The sequence below is a fragment of the Elephas maximus genome, chromosome 6, assembly GCF_024166365.1.
Source record: "Elephas maximus indicus isolate mEleMax1 chromosome 6, mEleMax1 primary haplotype, whole genome shotgun sequence".
NCBI lineage: Eukaryota > Metazoa > Chordata > Mammalia > Proboscidea > Elephantidae > Elephas > Elephas maximus.
The window spans coordinates 26,947,626-26,969,542 of NC_064824.1; the positions used below are offsets into that span (position 1 = coordinate 26,947,626).

The following is a 21,917-nucleotide window of genomic DNA, read 5'->3' on the forward strand; positions in this document are numbered from 1 at the left end:
ACATGTTGGAGCTATTTGCGCAAAATTTAATGTTTTCTTGTTACAGAGATTTTATAAGTTTGGGAAATTGAAATTATAATTACTAACTTTTTTTTTTTTCTTTTATATGTATTTAGGTTTTGTAGGTCTGTTTAATCTGCTGCTCTTATGGCCAGGTTTCTTTTTACTTCATTATACTGGATTTGAGGACTTTGAGTTTCCCAATAAAGTAGTATTAATGTGCATTGTCATTAATGGCCTTATTGGAACAGTCCTCTCAGAGTTCCTGTGGTTGTGGTATGTACTATTTATTGTCCTGTGATTTATTACTGATCAGTTTGTCAACTTGTGGACAGTTTGAACATGTAGATTTCTTCTCTCTTCTGACGACGCCTCCTGTGCACCTCTCTACCCTACACACTTAAAAATTAGTATAAACTCCATTTGAGCAGGAGCATTGCTTGTTTTTATTTCCTAGTATGTTTTTGTTTCTCAACTTCTACATGCCCATTGCATAGAGTAATGCCTTACACATAGGAGGAACTCAATAAATACTTGTTGAATGATTGACTGTGAGTGTTACGCAAATAAAAGGAGTCACTATCTAATGGACATCCAAACTTACTAGGTATATATCCCAAGTATAAATGTATGATTCTAAGTGAGAACTTGGGGACTTTGCTACAAGAACCTGGACTTGGAGATATCTGTTTGGCTGTTCGTAGTTTTTTTTTGTTTGTTTATTCTCAAGACCTTTCATATGGGTGAGTTATCTGTATAAACTCCGATTAATTTACAATGTTACTATAATTTTAAAATGACTGCGATAATTTAAAAGAGTTTGAAGGCAATATTATGTGTGAAGTTTTAGAAACCTTTCATACAGAGTTTCATACTTAATCCTGTTTCCATCTAATAGAAACAAAAAGAAAAACCAGTTGTACTTGAACTCCTAAATACATACCAGTTAAGACTATTGTTGAGTTTTCCCTTGCAAAAGACTGCAACAAAATAGTTTTTTTCCATAAAGTATTCTAGATTTTCTCCTTCAAGCTCTGCCATACTGGCCCCCACCCTCAATCAAGGAAATATCTTTATTTTCTGAGTTTCTTCCACATAGTCTCCTTTTCATGTAGTACTTAACTTGTTTACTTTGTATTATAGTTATTTATGTGGATTTCTGAATTCCTTTGCTAAACTAAAACTCTTTGATATCAGAATCCCTTGTCTCTTTTGTTTTTCCATCTTCATTGCTTACATTTGTAGGTGCTCAATTTTTTTAACCAAAAAGAAAGTACAATATTATATTTTGTATATTAATATGTATTATGTACCCTTTTGTTCTCTTGTGCTGTTTTTTTTTTTTTGTGTGTGTGTGTGTGCCTCCATTCTTGGTTCTGGGCAGCGATAACTACTTACTGGTAGGAGTTTGTTTTCATCGAACCTAGTTGAACCATGAGAAATCGTTGCTCATCAACCATTTTTGACGACAATTTCATATGGTTTCGCCCAATACATTGCCGCTTTAAAATAATTATGCACTCACTGTATTTTAATATAAGTTCATATTCTCTAGTTTTCTGAGTTTAAATTAGAAGTAAGGAGTTATGTATTTGAAAAATAATTCAATTTCTCTTTGGGTGTTAGACTAGAGAAGGTTTTAGTATGGTCCTTATTATATTGAAAATCATTGTGTACTTTGACTATTCTACCTGAATAGTCAATGTATACAATGAAAGAAGACAATTAAATGTTATATGCTCTTTCTTTATTGAAAGCTGTATTTTGAATATTTGAATATTTCTCTGTTTTCACCAGACTTTAGTGTAGGCTTCTGAAGACTATTGAATATGAGTTTGCTATACATCTAATCTCGTTATTATATGAGCTTTTTGAATTTGCACTCTGGAAAACTTAGACTTTTAAACAAATAATACAATAACATGTTTTGAAATATTTTGTTCTTTTTTTATTTAACTTTTTAATTAAAAGGATAATGCATACGAAAGTATACAGAAGGGTTTACAAGACAAGGAAATCTCCCTTCTACCCCAAATTTTGCATTCCTTCTTCCCAGAGGCAACTACTATTAACTTCCAAAGCTTCTAAAATTTTTCTGTACCTACAGAAGTATGTTGTTCCGTTAATTTTTCCTCAGACTTTTTTTACTTTTAACAAAAACAAACAAAAAGAAAAAACCCATTGCCTTGGAGTTGACTCTGACTCATAGAGACCCTATAGGACAGAGTAGAACTGCCCCACAGAGTTCCAAGGAGTGCCTGGTAGATTCGAACTGCTGACCTCTTGGTTAGCAGCCATAGCTCTTAACCACTACGTTACCAGGGCTTCCAAAGCAGGAGCATTTTATGGATTGTACTATACTTTTTTCACAAATTGTTGTCTTGGAAATCCTTACATATCAGTACTTAGATTCAACTTATTTTTTTAAAAAGGCTGCATAGTATTCCAATCCGTTATGTAACAACGGATATATGTTTAGCCAGTTTCTTGAGAGACATTTTAGGTTTCTAATCGTTTGCTTTGAAAATAATATGGCATTGAACCTTCTCTTATATGTGTCTGCTTATTGTGCATGTATTTTTGCATAATATAGGTATATGATAAATACCTGTAAGTAGAAAAGACTGAGTCAAAACAGTAGACTTTAAATTTTGGTAGATAATTGCAAAATTATTCTCTAGAGAGGGAACACAATTTATATTTCCAACTGTATATATGTGTTTATTGTTGAATAGTTAATTAGAATACTCAAAGTCATACATTGTGGTCATAGCTTTACTTATCCTTAAGTAGGATGGAGTTTTTAGGATCTTGCAAAGTTGTGTTTTTCAGATATACCTCTACACTCATGCCTTTAAGAGTACTTATAATAGCTCTTTGCTGCTGTTATTTGCTGTCCAGTCGATTCTGACTCAGGGTGACCCCATGTGTACAGAGTAGAACTGCTTCAGGGTAGAACTGCTCGATAGGTTGTGACCTTTCAGAAGCAGATCACCAGGTCTGTCTCCTGAGGTGTCTTTGGGTGGGTTTGAACTGCCGACCTTTTTGACAAGTAGTCGAGCACTTAACTGTTTGCGTTACCTAGGGACTCCTAACAGCTCATTAGCAGTAGGATAAACTAATTAAACAAACATTATATGCCTCAAATTCTAGGTGATCTTGATAACTCAAAATAGGGGTAAGAAGCATATCTCTGTATGTTTTATACTTTTTACTGCAATAAGAATTGTCCAGCCTCTGTTGAATACTTCTAGTGATACTTTACCAGGAGCTAGCCCGTTTTACTGCAGGGCAGCATTATTAATTCTAAGATATATGGAGCTCAGATTTACTTGCCTTTAACTTCTGTGAGTCTGTGGCCCTAACCATATACGTTAGGATTTTATTGTGGGCTCTAATTTTTTTTTCTTCTTAGACACCAAAATTATTAGGGTTTATAAATGGCTTATCTGTTTCTATTTGGTGTAATGTTTTCCCTCAGGTTAAACTAAATGAAATTAAATGCAGATTGATTTTTCAAAATTTGATACCAACATTGATTTTAGGTGAAATTAAAATGAAGAATTTAGCTTTTAGTTAGGACAATTGCTAGAAAAGTGGAGGACACAAGGAAATATCCTTTTAAAATATTGTTCTTTATTTCCTGTGTTAAGCCAAACCAAAGGAAATGTACGTATATAAAGACTATTTTAGTTTTGATGAGGGTGAGATATTTTTGCTTTGATGGTAGATTTACATGTTGGCTTATCAGCTTCTTAAAGTCTATGTTGTGAGGTATTGTCTTATAATTTTAATAAAGCTATTTCCTTTGTTAGCTAAGTATCATTATCACAAATGTGTATGAATGTTACTCAGCAGTAATTTATAAAACTTCAGTGAAACATAAGCTGTGTATCCAAAGCTGAATATGGTCTGTCTGCAGATCCTGATGATAAGATCAGGTACTTTGAACTTTTTTATATTTGTGTTTATATATTTGAATTTTTAATATTTGAAGATAAGCTTTAAGAATCCTGATAACTATTATTTATTATGTCTCAGTCCATCCTAAGTTTTTATTTTGTTCTTGATCTCTTAAACGTGTATTACAGGACAGACAGACAGTATTTGATGGTTTTTTTTTGGGGGGGGGCTTTTATTTTTTTGGTATGGAAATGTATATTTTCTTAATTTCTTTTCTTGTTTCTTTTAGGGGCTGCTTTCTTACCTCATCACTGATAGGCACACTTGCACTAAGCCTTACAATACCTCTGTCCATAATAGCTGACATGTGTATGCAAAAGGTAAGGCAAACAATTTATTTGATACTTTAGGTATGTTATTAAAACACAGCTAATGAACATGAAGGCATGTGACTAAATAATGATGCATAAGACCGTGAATAGCACTTATGCCTTCTCTCCCAAGGTCCCGCTACACAGATATAAAACTGACCAAAGAAATTGATGATGTCTTACATATTTAGCTTTTTAATTTTTCCTAAGTTAGGGACTGTATATGTAGTTCTCTAGTTTTTGAGTTGTTTATGTTTCAGATGTTCTGTGGTAAGTCAGTAGTATGGAACAGGGGACATATTTTAACACAAGCAGTAGTATTTTGGTTTCTAGGATAAACTGCAAAGATTTCTTGGTACTATGCTAGTATTACTGTAGCCACAATGTTGTTTCTCAGTGAATGCTCATTTCTATCTGGACACAGCATGTGCTTCTTCCCTCTTCTGTGAAGTTCTGGTCTGGATGCAGGGATTCTTGTGATAGTACTGGCAATGATAAATAACATGGTAGTAAAAGGAATCTGGAGTGTCCCTACCTGGAGGCTAGAAAGAAAAAGTCTTCTTCGGTATTCCCAGGGGTAGGGAGAAAAAGAGATGTGCCATTGGCTAATGTTAAAAGTATAGTGTAGCCATTTATCACTCATTTCAGTATTTGTAAGCATTTAACTCCAAGGACGAAATAACAAATGGGGGTGGGTGTGTCCGTGTGTAGATGCGTGTGCGCACGCATGTGTGCACATTTTGGTTTAATGTAATTCGAAGAGGGAAGTATTTGAAAGCCCAAAGGTTTATAATCCGTGGAAAATATAATCAGATTTTTAAAGCAATTTTTCTTTAGGTCTCTGTGCATTTTTAGGACAAAGGCATAATACTCTAGGATTTGTACCCTCCTTATAAAAAAAAAAAAATTTTTTTTTTTAAATTTAAAAAGCAATCTCTACTGATATTTAACTTTGTTTTATGGTACAGTAAATTCTTATTTATTTGTCATGGTTAAAGAATGAAGAGCTTCTTAATTGAGAATTTTATACCATGCATTTTGAAAGAATGTGAATATCATAAAATATTCATGACACTGAAGTTACACATCATTAGATTCTTTTATAGACTTAAATGCCATCCAGGTCCTTTCTGCATCCTAAGACCATGATCCTGAATATCAACCGAAGTTCTTCGGGGGAAGCTAGGGAACGTGCTGCTTGTTAAAAGATTTTGGTAAACTGCTGTGTAAATTCAATTTTACTGTATTGATATTTTGAAAACATCAGCTTTTACAGTTAAAAAAAAAAAAAAAAGATTAGAAGTTAATTCCAGGGACTTTTTTTTTTTTTTAAGGACTTTCATAGGGCATCTAGTTTTATTCAATGATTGTATAATTTATCTAATAAATATTTTAAAATGAAGGTAAAACACAAAAAAGGGACAGTGTCCGTGAGTGAGTAGGCTGGGCCATTGGTGGGAATTGAGGGTAGGGAGATAAGCCTCTGGAAAAAGTAGCAGGGTATGCTCAAGGGCGTTGAGAGAAACGTGGTAGAAATCTTTTCACTTTGGTGGTTCTTGTAACCAACCACACTTATATATAGTTTCTGAAATTAATTATTGACATTAGGTTTTATGCATCCTGATCATATTCAGATTTATGTTCATATATATTCAGGAATTAGATTTTTTTGTTTACTTAGGCAATTTTCTTTATTAGTAAATATCTTCATTTCATTGTCTTGATAGTTTGTTGGAAATCAAATTATAAGCTTTTTATTATGTGGCAATACATAAATTGCTGCATTGTTAGAAGTGAACTTTTCCTTTAAAAGTCACTTAGGACTTTATCTACCTGTGTTTTGAGTGTCATGTATTTTAAAGTTTGTTTTTATTCACTTACGAAATAGGATTTTTAGTTGAATATTGGCAAAATCATTCTGTCAGCTATGTCTACATTTTACACCTTTGTTATTCGTAAGTTTTCCATGGCTTTTATCATCTCTGGTCATGTCAATGTATCTTTTATTTATTTTTTTTTATAGATTGTTTAATATTTCACCTGAAGATTTTTTAGTTTCTCAACGACTGCTTTGTTCCTGAGTGTTCTTAGGCTGATTCAGCCTTTGTGTGTGTGTGTTTTACATTGAAGCCATGGATATTAAAAGTTGTCAGAGTCATTACCCTTGAGTTACTCATTGTGCGTCCCTCATGCAAGACTTTGTCTCACAGAAGCCCTTTACTCCAATGGTGCTATGAGATGAAACAGTATGTGCTTTCCACCAGAGGGAGTATTGCCCTAAATTCAAAACCCTTTGTTTTCAATACTCAGGGGGTGAGCACAATTTTCCTTACCTGTTTTAAAGATAGGAGTTGTTATTTTCATCATTATTTTTTTTAAAGTATATCACTAGCGTGTTGCATGTAAGGTAATCAGTGCAGGTGTCTTTGACAGTTTTTTTTTCTTTTTGCATCAGTACAAACTGTTTGAATATTATACGTTCTCTTAAAATGATGTTTTTTTTTTTTTTTCAACTCCTCACTCTACCCTCTCTCTTTCCCTTGGTAACCACTAGTCTTTTGATGGATTTACCTATTCTAGATATTTCACATAAGTGGGATCGTACAATTTTTGTCCTTTTGTGTCTGGCTTATTTCACTCAGTATGTTTTCAAGGTTCATCCATGTGGAGGCTTGTATTAGAATCTCATTTCTATTTATAACTGAATAGTACTCTATTGTATGTGTATAACACATTTTGTTTATTCATTCATCTCTTGATAGATACTTAAATTATTTTCACCTTTTGGCTATTGTGAATAAATGCTGCAGCAAACATTGGTGTACAAGTATCTGAGTCCCTGCTTTCAGTTCTTTTGGATATAAGCCTAGGAGTGGAATTGCTGAATCATTTGGTGATTCTGTGTTTAACTTTTTGAGAAACCACTGAACTGTATTTCACAGCGACTGCGCCATTTTACATTTCCATCAGCAATGTCCTAGTGCTCCAATTTTCCACATCCCCATCAACACTTGTTTGCTGTTTCTCTGATTGTAGCCACCATCCTGGTGGGAGTGGAATGGTATCTCATTGTGGTTTTTGTTTGCATCTCCCTAATGAGCATCTTTTCATATGCTTACTGGCTATTTCTGTATCTTCTGTGGAGAAATATCTATTCAAGTCCTTTGCCCATTTTTAAATTGGGTTGTTAGTCTTTATTTTGTCGTTGTTGAGAATATACACAGCAAAACATACAACAGTTCAACAGTTTCTACATGTACCATTTAGTGACATTGATTATATTCAAGTTGTGTAACCATTCTCACCCTTTGTCTGAGTTGTTCCTCCTTCATTAACATAAATTCACTGCCCCCAAAGGTTCCTGTGTAATCTTGCAAGTTGCTGTTGTCAATTTGATCTCATATTATGAGTCGGAATCAACTCGACGGCATTGGGTTTTTTTTTTTTTAATAGATGGTTCTTAAAAGAGCATAATGCTGAACCAAAATCCATTGCTGTCAAGTCGATTCCAACTCATAGTGACCCTATAGAACAGGGTAGAACTGCCCCTAGAAGCAGCTGTTGGATCCAGACTGCTGACCTTTTTGGTTAGCAGCCTTAGCTCTTAACCACTATACCACCAGGGTTCAAGGCAGGTCTTTTTTACTAGTTAAGCTAAACTATTGTTTGGTTTTAAGAAGACTTCAGGGATATTTTTGCTTTAAGGTTTAAAAGATTATCTCAGGGCAGTAGTTTCAGGGGTTCGTCCACCCTCCATGGATGGTGTCAGAAAGTCTAGTGTCCATGAGAATTTGAAATTCTGTTCTACATTTTCCCCCTTTCGTTTAGAATTCCTGTATGGAATCTTTGGTGAAAAATGTTCAATAATGGTAGCTGGACACCATCCAGTTCTTCTGGTCTCAAGGCAAAGGAGGCAGTCGTCGTGTTCTTTTGGATGGGCCATTGTTTCTTTGTTCTTTGTGTGTCTTATGATTTTTTTGTTGGGGCATTGGAATTTTCAAGGGTGTTAACTTTCTCAATTTCCCCCAGTATTTGGTGTTTTTGCCCACACTACTTTCTACAAAAAACTCTTAGCCTTGCAGAGCCTTTGGCCTTTGCTTTCTGTTTCCTCTCCTTCACTGTGATAGCTCCTTCTCCCTCCCTGGTTTAATTAGCATTTGAAAGTTCCAAGTCTCGGTTTTCAACTTGCAATCCACCCCCCCCCCGCCCCCACAACACACCAGAGAACATACTGTGATCAATCTTTCCACCAGAGGGCACCACCACTCAGGGCGAGATATTATGTAGTAAAATTGGCCCCCCGGGGGCGCAGTCCTCTCTGTCATTATTATTCTCTTCCGCTCTCTTGTGATTTAGTTGGAGAACCCACACCCAGGAAACCACCTTCAGGGCTAGGTGTTGCCCTTCAATTTTGCCCAGGGCTTCCTTCCCTGCTCTCTGTTGTTCGGTGCCCTTGAGTTGGTTCCGACTCATAGTGATCCTGTGCCGACAGAGTGAGACACTGCCTGGTCCTATGCCACCCTCACAATCGCTGCAGTGCTTGAGCCTACTATTGCAGCCAGTGTGTCAATCCATCTTGCTGAGGGTCTTCCTCTTTTTTTGCTGACCTTCTAATTAACCAAGCATGATGTCTTTCTCCAGGGACTGATCCGTCCTGATAACATGTCCAAAGTATGTGAGACATAATCTAACAACCCCTGCTTCTAAGGAGCATTCTGGTTGTACTTCCTCCAAGATAGGTTTGTTCATTCTTTTGGCAGTCCGTGGTATATTCCTTGCTCTCTAGGGACTGCTTTTTACCTGAGCTTCGAAGGAGGAGCATACAGATCTCATCTGACTCTCCGGGAGGCCTGTCCTGTTAGTTTCAGAGGCCTGAGCTATGAGGTGCACAGGGAGGTAGGTAGAGTGTTGACAAAGAGAGCGGACCGGACTGCACAGCCTTTCTGTAGCAATTTGCAGTAGGCTTGTAGCCAACTGTGTCTGGGTAGGGGAGGTGCTGGACACTCTAAACGAACCACTAGTGGAGGTCTACCTTGTTGATTTTAGAGCAGAAGCCTGGGGTCCAGTGTCTTTGTACAGGCAGGTGCTGCGGTGGTTAGGAAAGCAGGTTTCTTTTCTGGGGCCACTTTCCCAGTTTATAGCAGCTGGCAGTCCCTGTGGCTTGGGGAAGGGGCAGTGATGATAGGAGAAATGATTTTCCTGCTATATGCAACTTGTTGATTTGTTGATTCTTGCCTGTCTGCACTTCCCTGCTGCTTTCCTCTGCTCCCTGATTCAAGTCCCTCAAAGCCCAATGCCGTTTCCTTGTCGTATTTCTAGTTGTATTTGTAGGGGAGGGTCGGAACAATGCTCTATTTATGCCGTCATCCTCCCAGAATCCCCCCAGATTGTTGTCTTTTTGTTGTTGAATTTTAAGAGTTCTTTATATATTCTGGATATTAAACCTTTATCTGATATGTTGTTGTTGTTAGGTGCGGTTGAGTCAGTTCCGACTAATAGCAACCGTGTGTACAACAGAATGAAACACTGCCCAGTCCCGCGCCATCCTCACAATTGTTGCTATGTTTGAGCCTGTTGTTGCAGCCGCTGTGTCCTTTCATCTTGTTGAGGGTCTTCCTCTTTTTCATTGACTGTCTTCTTTACCAAGCATGGTGTCCCTTTCCAGCGATTGATGCCTCCTGATAACACGTCCAAAGTATGTGAGACATAGTCTCGCCATCCTTGCCTCTGGCTGTACCTCTTCCAAGACAGATTTATTCTTTCTTTTGGCAGTCCATAGTATATTCAATATTCTTCGCCAGCATCGTAATTCAAAGTCGTCAATTCTTCTTTGGTCTTCCTTATTCGTTGTCTAGCTTTCCGCATGCAAATGAGATGATAGAAAACACCACGGCTTGGGCCAGGTGCACCTTTGTCCTCCAGGTGACGGCTTTGCTTTTTAACACTTTAGAGAGGTCTTTTGCAGCAGTTTTGCTCAATGCAATATGTCTTTTGATTTCTTGATTGCTGCTTCCGTGGGCGTTGATTGTGGATCAAGTAAAATGAAATCCTTGACAACTTCAGTCTTTTTTCCTTTTATCGTGATGTTGCTTTTTGGTCCAGTTGTGAGGATTTTTGAGGCATAATCCATACAGAAGGCTGTGGTCTTTGATCTTCATGATCAAGTGGTTCCAGTCCTCTTCACTTTTGGCAAGCAAGATTGTGTCATTTGCATATCGCAGATTGTTAATGAGTCTTCCTCCAATCCTGGGGCTCCATTCTTCTTCATATAGTCCATCTTCTCGGATTATTTGCTGAGCGTACATACTGAATAAGTATGGTGAAAGGATACAACCCTAATGCCACCTTTCCTGACTTTAAACCACACAGTACCCCGTTTTTCTGTTCAAAACTTGTTCAAAACATATATCTGATATATGGTTTCCAAATATTTTCTCCCATTTTATAAGTTGTCTTTTCTCTCTTGATAATGTCTCTTGATGCACAAATTTTTTAATTTTAATGAAGCCCAGTTTATCTTTTTCCTCCTGTTGCTTGAGCGTTTTGTGTCACATCTAAGAATCTATTGCTTAAAAGAATGTCCTGAAGCTTTATCCAGATAATTGTTTTTCATCCTTAGTTGATTGTAGAGGGTAAAAGTAAACTAGTAAAAGGGAAAAGAAAGACTCTTTTGGTAACTTTATGGCATCTCATTATTTTTAATTTTCTTGGTAAACCTAATAAAATGACGGGTTAAAGAATCAGACTTGATGACATCTATTCTTCATGTCTGAGGCTTAACTTGCTTGTTGTCTTCTCTCACTTACATTTTCTTAGTAAAAATATTGCCCTTTATATTGTTATTTTACCTAGTCATTATTTTGTTTTGAACTTTTTTTCATTTGTTATTCGATAATAATCAAGCTGGTTTTGCCTGTTAGGATTAGAATTTGTTGCAAACTGTTAATAAAATGTTCGCAAAAATTGCGCTCAAGAATTTCATTTGTTTTCAGTACTACTTTAAAAAAGGAACTATGAAATAATACAACCTATCACAACTATATAACATAACCATTTTGTAAAATGTGAGTTAGTTTTGAAGGTGACTTCAGAAGGGGAGGGATCAACTTGAGAATAGGCAACCAACAGTAAAGAAGAAATGGGGAAAATGGTGTGTAGGACAAAAGCTTAAAGTTCCGTTGTGTATGCTTCAGCTCTTGGGTGTTCTGTACCTAGCAAATGAAAAGCACGCCTTCTTGCTTTAGGTTATTCTCCAAGCAAGAATTACTACTGTTGGTAGTTTGAGACAAGTGAATTTAATTATAAATTGAAGTTCTGAATCTTTATATTTAATAATATACTTAATATGTTACAAATGCTTAGTATTCTTGGTGTTTTAACATAAATCAAAACCTATGTTAAGGGAAAAATTGTCTTAATGATAATAAATGTGTGATTTTTTTTTCTCCTTTTATTTTTAGGTGCAGTTTTCTTGGTTATTTTTTGCAGGTGCTGTCCCTGTATTTTTTTCATTTTTTATTGTAACTCTCCTATGCCATTATAATAATTGGGATCCTGTGATGGTGGGAATCAGAAGAATTTTTGCATTTATATGCAGAAAACATCGAATTCAGAGGTAGGTTTATTTCCTTTATAGATTTAAAAAAAAATAATGTTTTCTAAATTAACTGGAAAACATATCATGTTGCCTTATAGAGAGCTTTGTGAAGGATTATTGAAAGATTATAATTTATATATGTACTATGCCAGATAAAAAAGTAATTTCTCAGAGCCTGTGGATGAAAAGATAGTTTCTGCATTACTATTTAAAAAAATTTTTTTGATTTCCCAGGCAAAACCTAAGTGCTTAATTATATTTTGCTATAATGGATTTAATTGTATAAAATTTTTATTGGTTTGAATTTATAATAAAATATGATAGCATTGCCTGAAATTTTCTCCTTAAAAGCGCTCTTTAAGAGAGAAAACTTTTTTATACTTTAAAAAGAACCTGAGACAAGTTATTGAAAGATCTTGCCCTAGTCTTGATTCTGCCATTAACTCCTGTTCTGACCTCACTAGCTTCAGCCAGTAAAATAGTAATTTCAGCTCCAAAGCATTCCTTAACCTTTCTTTTTTTTTTTTTTTTTAAGAGTTCCAGAAGACAGTGAACAATGTGAGAGTCTCATTGCTATGCACAGTGTTTCTCAGGAAGATGGAGCTAGTTAGCTGTTATCCATAGCCCAGGTTTGTATGTGAGCTGGCATTAGTGTTGAATAAGGTTCTTACTCTGGTAATATTCAAAGACAAAGTTGATTTTCCATAATTAGCTGTTTGGGAAGTAACACAGCCTAGAGGTTAAGTGCGTAGTCTCTAGAATCAAACTGTGTGGGTTCCAGTTTCACCTTTTCCTGTATTAGTTGTGTGACTTTGTGTGAGATTGACCTCTTTGTACCTCAGTTTTCTTATTTGTAAAATAGAAATTAGGATAGAACTTCCCTCATAGGGTTGGTAGAAGTATTTAATACCTAATAAGTTTAGAGTATAATAGTGTCAGGGTTGTATTAAGTGGTCAGTAAGTTTTAGCTATTACTTATATTCATGCTAAGGATGATCATTTTATTTAATGTTGTACCTTAGAAAAAATTTTCCTCTGTAATTATAAAAGTAATTAAAGTTCGAGAAAAAATGTACTATTTTGGTAAGTATCCACCCTTTACCCTTTATGTGCGTTTACCTTAACACGCATAAGGTAGTATGTCTAGTTTCATTTTCTTGAAGAAAGGTTTCCTGGAGGTTTCTGACATGCTCCAAAGTGGACTAGTTGTTCTTCAGGCTGCCTCATAGCTGTTATCTTACTATCTTCCTTCACCATCATTCTTTGCCTCTGGCTTTTGTTGTAGATCCATAGTTTTCTAGATCCTATGTCTTGTCTTTATTGATTTACACTGTTTTGCTGTAGCTATCCTCTGGTACCTTCCTGAGGAAGGGTGCTTGGGAGGTAAATTTTTGTTTAATTTTATTTTGTTGTGTTGTTGAGAATATACACAGCAAAACATACTTCAGTTCAACAGTTGCTGCATGTAACATTTAGTGACATTGATTCTTTGAATTGTGCAACCATTCTCATACTCCTTTCTGAGTTGTTCTCTAACATTAATGTAAAGTCACTGCCCCTTAAGCTTCCTGTATCTAATCTTTTGAGTTGCTGTTGTCACTTTGATCCTATATAGATCATTCTTAAAAGAGTGTACAGTGTATTTATGCAAATAACAAATACTTTCTACGTTTGTTTGCTAACTTCACCCTCCCCCCACGTGGTATTTTTGTAAGTGCACTATGCCAATTTTTTTTTTACCGCAGCACGTAAAAAAATCAGCATAGTGGCGTTTATGAAAATACCTCATGGGGGGAGGGCACGGTTGGCAAACTAACATGGAAGGTGTGCGTTATTTGCATAAAAATGCAGTAATGCTCAAAGCAGATGTTCTTTACTAGTTAAACTATTGTTTGGTTTAAAGAAGACTTCAGGGGATACATTAGTTTAAGTTTTAAAGATTATCTCAAGACAATAGTTTCAGGGTTCATCCAGCCTCCGTGGCTCTAGAAAGTCTGGAATCTGTGGAAATTTGAAATTCTATTCTCTGTTTTCCCCCTTTTGATCAGGACCGTTCTATACAATCTTTGATCAAAATGTTCCGTAATGGTACCCGGGCATCATCCAGTTCTTCTGGTCTCATGGCAAAAGAGGGAGTTGTTCATGGAGGCAATTAGCCACACATTCCATATCCTTCTATTCCTGACTCTACTTTTTCCTCTTGCTCCAGGCTAATAGAGACGAATTGTCATGCCTTGGATGGCTGCTTGAAGATTTTTAAGACCCCATGTACTACGCAACAAACTAGGAGGTAGAACAGAAGCACTAAACATGCTATTAGGCCAGTTAGATGGAATGTCCCATGAAACCATGACCCTAAACCTCCAAATCAAGGAACCAAGTCACATGAAGTTTTTGGTTGTACATACGCAGCTACTTTTTATTTATTAATTTTTTGTCATTGTAAATATACCCATCACACATCTTTTTGCCAGATAAACTTTTTACAGGTGTACAACTTATTGGCAGCAATTACAGTGATCGGCACTGCAACCCTACCCTTAATCGATGTGATTTTTTCTGTCACCGTTGACTCCCCCCCTTTTCCCCTGCCTCCTGCCACTGGTAACCACTAATAAGCTTTGTTCTCTATACACCAGCCTTTTCTTATCTTTTTACACAAGTGAGGTCATATAATATTTGTCCTTTTGTGATTGGCTTGTATCACTCAGTATACGTCTTCAAGCTCCATCTGTATTGTAGCATTTATCAAGACTTCCTTTCTCCTACTGGCTGAGTAGTATCCCATTGTATGTATGTACCACATTTGTTTATCTGTTCATCTGTTGATGGACGTTTAGATTGTTTCCACCTTTTGGCCATTGTGAATAGTGCTGCAGTGAACATTGGTGTGCAAGTCTCTGTTTGACCCTCTGCTTTCAGGTCTCTTGGGCATATACCTAGGAGTGGAATTGTTGGATCTGGTAGTTCTATTTTTAGTTTTTCAAGAAACCACCAGGCTGTTTACCACAATAGCTATACCATTTTACATTCCCACCAGCGATGTGTTTATTTGCTGTCTTTAAATTAAACACACTGTTATGGATTACATGGCGTCCCCTAAAAATATACATTATAATTCCTAACCTCTATGCCTATGGTTATAATCTTACTTGGGAATGAATTGCCTTTGTTATGTTAATGAGGCAAGATTAGTGTAGGGTGTATCCTGAGTCAATCTCTTTTGAGATATCAAAGAGATTAAATCAAAGCTGGCAAGCAGAGATGAGGGAAACCAAAACCAAACCAAACCCACTGCCTTCTAGTCGATGCTGACTCATCGTGACCCTATAGGACAGAGTAGAACTGCCCTGTAGAGTTTCCAAGGAGTGCCTGGCGGATTCAAACTGCCAACCTCTTGGTTAACAGCCTTAGCACTTAACCACTACGCCACCAGGGTTTCCCGAGATGAGGGATGCTAAGCCACATGTAGAATGCCCAGGAGCAGAAGCTGTAAGTGACAAGGACCTTCCACCAGAGCTGACACACAGAGAGCTTTCCTCTAGAGCCACACACAGCCTCCTAACTCTAAGAAAATAAATTTGTGTTTGTTAAAACCACCTATTTGTGGCATTTCTGTTATAGCAGCACTAGATAACTAAGACACACACAGAGTTATTTAAAGTTTTTTAAAGATGAAATTTATGCACTTTTCCTCCTTGTATATGTATGCAATGTGTTATCACCATACTCACTTGTAACCACATTCCCTCCACCCCAGGCAAGATTTCAGTCTTTTTAGAAGTGAAAGCTAGATAAAAGGGAGGTAATGAAAAACACAGAAGACAGATTACAATAAAATAGAATAGAACAGAACAGGTTAGGCAGGAGCCTTTGTCTCAACCCGGGTGATGCTGGAATATACAGAAATAACACCGCTGTCGTGCCACCCTCAGGTAGGATTGGATGTCAGCCTTTGAGATTGCTTTAGAACTTTCTTGAGTTGTTAGTGCTCACCTCTAGTTCAAACACCTAGCTAGTAAGTGTATTTATTGCTTACTATATGTCAACGTTAAGATAATCTGCTTTTTAAAATATAAAATATAGAAAGTTAAAATTTTGAAAACTGTAACCTAATGATGATTTTGTGTGTGTGTGTGTGTGTTGTTTTTTTTTTTTTACTTTTAGCCAGTAATGGAACATTATACAGCGAAGAGACAATCTCTGGCAAATTTTTGTAGAAAAATGTCTCAGTGCCTAGTCTGAAAAATAACGGTTTCAGTTCTTTGAAACTCTGAAATATGTTTTCCTCCTATCTGTTTTCTTCATTTTTATAATGAAGTACTTTGCTGTGTAGCTGTATACATATCACTACAACTCTAGGAAGTTCTCGTCCACAGTCTCTCTAAAGGGCCAGCCTGCCTTACACATCTCAAGGAGTTCAGCAGATGCGAAAATTTGAACTAACCAAGGAATAAAATCCTAATGTTCTAGAGACTTTATTTTCACATATTTGTTAAATGCTGGGCAAAAACATTGTCAGGAAATCATTTAAGTATATAGATCAGTGTTTCTTACAGGTAAAATGCTGAAATAAGCTGTCTGTAATAGGTACGGATTGTATTTCTGAGTTTTGTAGAATATTGCAAATTAACAACACAAACAAGAATGTTTAATTTATGCAAGAAGTGTGTTCATGCCAGTTTGGTGGGGCTTTAAAAAGAATAATTATTTGAGAAAAGATCTTGTTTGCTTACACTACGTATACTGTGTTATCCTTTCATAGCATTAGTTGCCTTGTATTTTGAATCTGTGACAAACCATGACAAATTTTTATATGGGAAGTATTATTGTAAAACGAAGACTTATGTATTTCTAAAGTCTATATTGCTATAAATTTAATTGATAAAGCTCTGCTTAATTTAGAGTTTTGAAAAATATTCACTCTTCAATTAGGAAATTTTCATAATGGAATGATTTAAACTGAAGTGATAAAGAATATTATTAAAATAAAATGTTTAAAAATGTTTATATATATATGTATTTGTGTATTATAGATGTATCAAGTGGTTCTAGTTTGTTTGTTTTCATGTATAAATGTGCCAAATTGCTCTAGAACTGGAATCTTCTTTAATTCTAATTTTCCTAAATAAATTTTTAATGATTAAAATATCAAAGAAGGAAGGCAAGAAAAAATTCTACTTTAAAAATTAAATTTGAATTTTTCTTCTGCTAAGATTAATTTAAATTTTATTTCTAATTGTAACTCTTAAGCTTCAATCTTATACATACTCACTGTGCAACTGCTCCTGGGCTTTCTTTACCACACACCTCTTTGGGTGAATGTCTCAGGATTCATCCAGCCTTTTGATTAGACAAAACCCATTTCCTTTTCTAGCTTTGTGAGAATCATTTAGTTCTCTTTAAAATTTCTCATCGAATCTGCTTTTTTTAAAAATTCTCTTTGCAGTGTTTTGCTTCAGTTTGTCCTGTCACTTTTTTTTTTTAAATCACTTTGGTGTTACCATGAGTCTAAAGTGAAGTTTAGCCATCTTCCTGCTTAGTCCTGAGAACTTTCATATTATATTAGTTTAATATGATATCAAATTAAAAAAGACAACCATACTCTCCCTGGGTGCCACCAAAAATTCTTGTTAAACTAAAAATAATGTTCATTTTATTATACTGTTTGTCTGTAGAGCTTGACAAGGTAAAGGTGTGTGAAGAATGTGGACTTGCAAGGAATTTTTTATTAACAGGAATTTAATGAAGTAACATTTCAATTACTCAAAGACTAATTTTGGTTGAAGTTCATTATCTAAACACCTTTTCTTTCTGGTTTTACTTCATCAGTTTACAAGCTAAAATAATTGAAACAGTGGAGGCGAAACTCAAACTTTAAAGTATTCTGTAAATATGGTAAGAAAAGAGGTTGAACTTAGAGTTTTTTGGTTGTTCATGTGCTCTGTGTTCACATCTTCATACAGATCATGTGTTGTCACTTAAGATTCTGGAAGGTAGTAATGCTTAGTTAGCTGAACTTGATAGACCTCGAGCAGGTCTTCTTCCACTAGGTGGGTGCTGTATCAAGGAACCAAAAAAACCAAAAAACCTTTTCCGACAAGTTGATTTCGACTCACAGCGACCCTATAGGACAAAGTAGAACTGCTCCACAGAGTTTCCGAGGAGCACCTGGTGGATTCGAACTGCCAATCTTTTGGATAGGAGCCATAGCACTCTTAACCACTACGCTACCGTTTTAAAAGAGATAGAGGTTGATTGATTAAAAATATAAATTGCTGCTGCTTTGCCCACCCACGTATTATCTTTTCTCTCAGGTTTATTTATCTGAATGATTGTTATGTTTGAATACTGCAGCCATTTGCGTGAGCAATTGAGGTCTTCCTTTCTCCTCTTTTGTAATAAAGAGTTTATCAAGACACAAAGTTGTGGTGGGTTACTTCCATTCTGTGGATTACCCAGAAATCTAGGTGTCAAGGCCCCATCATCACAGCAGCCACATCGCAGGCATTTGGAAGTACTGGACAGAGGTTAACTCAAGGGACTGCTGTTGTCTTTCCTCCCTGTGAGAACAGTGTTGGCCCGTGATTCTATTTTTCAGAATCTAAAGACACAAGTGGGGATTTCTAATACCTTGTTTTCAGACTTTTACTTTTCTTTCCATAAACCCATTGAAACCATTGCCGTCGAGTCGATTCCAACTCATAGCGACCCTATAGGACAGAGTAGAGCTGCCCCATAGAGTTTCCAAGGAGCGCCTGGCGGATTCGAACTGCCGACCCTTTGGTTAGCAGCCGTAGATAATTTGAATTCCATTATTGTATAATGTTTCAAAATATGGCCTTGATTGAAGGAAGTGTGGTATTTTGTCAGAAGGACTTTGTTAGATGAACATCAGAATCTCAGCTAAAATAAAACTGAACAAGGAGGCAGCCTTCAAATGCTTGGGTGGATACTCTTTGAAGCTCAGACCCATTAAAGGTATGTAATGCACCTATACGTAATCCCTTAAATAAATTTTTTTTTTTTTTATTGAGATACTGGCTTCAGTCAGCTAGACTTAATTGATTCCTTACATTAAAATGATTTTCCCCTCTGGCAGCTGAAAAAGAAAGTTCATTGTTTCTGTAGAAGTGAGCTCACAAGGTTAAATGTGAATGTTCTCAAAGGTACACAGCCTTGTTTCAGGAAGAATGTTAATGACCACTTTGAAATCAATCGTGCAGAGCCAGCTTGGGGTTGCAAGGTATGACTCCTCTGGGAAGCCAAGTTTTTTCAGCAGTCAGTGTGGTAATGTCTTTAGCGCTAATCTCAGTGTGCTGACTGAAGAAAAAATACCTTAAAAGGAGGATAAAGGATGAATTAATTAGAAGATATTTTTTCCAGAATCATATTAACAAATAAATGAAACATTATTTTCATTTTTAGTGGTTCAGGTTTTGTTATAATCCTGCTTCATTTCTTCCTACTGCGCTTTTGAAATATTTCTTCTTACTAAATAATTTAGGAATAATTCACAGAAATAAGAGATGAGTAATCTCTGTGCCATCTGCAGGTTAACCTTCTATAGCTAACATTGTGTACTGATTTTTATGGTGATATGGCATTTATGAGGGCTATTTTTTTTCATAGTTTATAGAATTTGAAGCAGTGTTCTAGTGTAATACATCTATCGTGTTGTGCCAAAAATTTCATTTAAATAAATTGTGGTACACTTTTTACACAGACTTGCAATTTTTAAACTTCACATTTTCTTTTTCATAGTATCCACATTTGCCTGAACAAGAAGTAATAAAATTTCCCTTTAAATCTTAAGGGCCTTTAATAAACTGGGGACAGAAAATGAGTTCATTATAAATTAAAAGCAAATAATGACCATTGGGAATTTGCTGTTCTATTAATCTGAAGCCTCTTTTGTTTTGTCATCAGGAGTAAAGATGGCATGACAAGTAAAATCTTTAATTTTTGTTTCCTTAGACTTCCTTTTTATCTAAAAAGAACTGTGGTTTGTATGTCTTAAAAACTAAGCATCATTTTAATGTCATTGCATTTTAAAGAGCAGTATTTTTTAAATAAAATTATTTAATATGTATTTCATTTAGAATGTTAAATGAAACCGTTGACATATTTAAGAAAAAAATTGCATAATGAGAAGCAGTGCTGTCGGGTTAGGCATTTGCTATAAAATGCTAACGTGAAATGGTAACATCTCCACTGAGAGAATATTTTGAATATGTGATGACATGAATGTGATCTTATTTGTCAGTTGGGAGCTTGGGGTGAAGAAGCACTCAGCTAGAGACAACATTTCCTTCCTGATGTCTTTCAACTTGGAAAAGTAAAACTTCAAAACCGGAAATTTTAATAAGTTACTCCATGAAATTTTTAGGTTTTAATTTTACATGTGATTTCTTTCTTTTACCAACTTTAATTTAGAAGTGATTCAAACGATCCTTGTATACTAACTGTTCAGTATTTCTCTACTTGGATTAAAACTTTAATTGTTGTAATTATCTCAGGCAACACTGAAGTCAGTTATGTGAGAGCATCCAGTAATTTCCATGGATTTTTGCAAGGCAGGTAGGAAGAATTCGTTTCAAGAGTCTTATTTTTGACACTAGGTAAAAACAACTGTTTAGAGTCTTACTGCAGGTATTTACTTGTTTGGAATGTCCTTCACATTTTCCTTTTTCCTTATGGAAAATTCAGTGTCAATCAGACAATGTAACTTTCAAAGCAAAGTTTTGTTGAAGGCTATCCTTAATTATTCTGGGATAAAGTATAATATACTAAGTTTTTTGTTCTTTTTTATTGTGCTTTAAGTGAAAGTTTACAATTCGTCAGTTTCTTATACAAAAACTTACACACGTTGTTATGTGGCGCTAGTTGCCCTCCCTATAATGTGACAGCACACTCTTCCCTCCCCCCCCCCCGTATTTCCTGTGTCAATTCAAGCAACTCTTGTTCATTCTCATCTGGCCTCCAGACAGGAGCTGCCCACTTACTCTCAAGTGTCCACTTGAGTTAAGAAGCGCCCTCCTCACCAGTGTCATGTCTTATAAACCAAAACCTGTTGCTGTCAAGTGGATTCTGACTCATAACGACCCTATAGGACGGGGTAGAGCTGCCCCATAGGGTTTCCAAGGAGCACCTGGTAGATTCAAACTGCCTATCTTTTGGTTAGCAGCCAAACTCTTAACCACTACACCATCAGGGTTTCCATCATGTCTTATAGTCCAGTCTAATCTTTGATGAGTTGGCTTCAGGAATGGTTTTAGTTTTGGGCAAACGGAGAGTCCAGAGGCCATGTCCTCTGCGGTCCCCCCAGTCTCAGACCGTTAAGTCTGGTCTTTTTATGAGAATTTGAGTTCTGGACGCCCCTTTTCTCCAGCTCCATCAGGAACCCTCTGTTGTGTTCCCTGTCAGCCATTGGTGGTAGCCAGGTACCATCTAAGTCTTCCTGTCTCAGGCTGATGGAGCCTCTGGTATATGTGGCACTCTCTGTCTCTTGGGCTCATATTTTCCTTGTGTCTTTGGTGTTCTTCATTCTCCTTTGCTCCAGGTGGGTTGGGACCAATTGATGCATCTTAGATGGCTGCTTGCTGGCTTTTAAGACCCCAGACACCACTCACCAAAGTGGGATGCGTAATGTTTTCTTAATATACTTTGTTATGCCAATTGACCTAGATGTCACCGGAAACCATAGTCCTCAGACCTGCGCCCCTGCTACTCTGTCCGTCGAAGTGTTTGGTTGTATTCCGGAAACTTCATAGCTTTCAGTTTAGTCCAGTTGTGCTGACTTCCGTATTGTGTGTTGTCCTTTCCCTTCACCTAAAATAATTCTTTTCTACTATCTAGTTAGTGAATACCCCTCTCCCTCCCTCCCTACCCTTGAAACCATCAAAGAATCTTTTCTTCTGTGTTTAACTTTTTTCTTGAGTTCTTATAATAGTGATCTCATACAATATTTGTCCTTTTGCCCTGACTGATTTCACTCAGCATAATGCCTTCCAGAATCCTCCATGTTATGAGATGTTTCACAGATT

The 21,917-nt window shown here is 36.3% G+C and overlaps 1 protein-coding gene across 2 annotated transcripts in view; it reads left to right on the top strand.

The window, feature by feature from the left end:
• The window catches only part of SLC35F5 (solute carrier family 35 member F5), a 50,237-nt gene extending 30,725 nt beyond the window's left edge, over positions 1-19,512 (top strand). The window contains exons 12-16 of one of the 2 annotated variants that reach the window (XM_049889205.1): positions 117-276; positions 4,193-4,283; positions 11,735-11,889; positions 12,407-12,500; positions 16,043-19,512. In XM_049889205.1, coding sequence (XP_049745162.1) covers positions 117-276; positions 4,193-4,283; positions 11,735-11,889; positions 12,407-12,482 — 482 coding nt within the window. In that variant the 3' untranslated portion in view covers positions 12,483-12,500; positions 16,043-19,512. Of the gene's footprint in view, positions 1-116; positions 277-4,192; positions 4,284-11,734; positions 11,890-12,406; positions 12,501-16,038 lie in introns of both variants that reach the window. The other variant, XM_049889204.1, reaches the window with a different exon arrangement.
• The last annotated feature ends 2,405 nt before the right edge of the window (positions 19,513-21,917 follow it).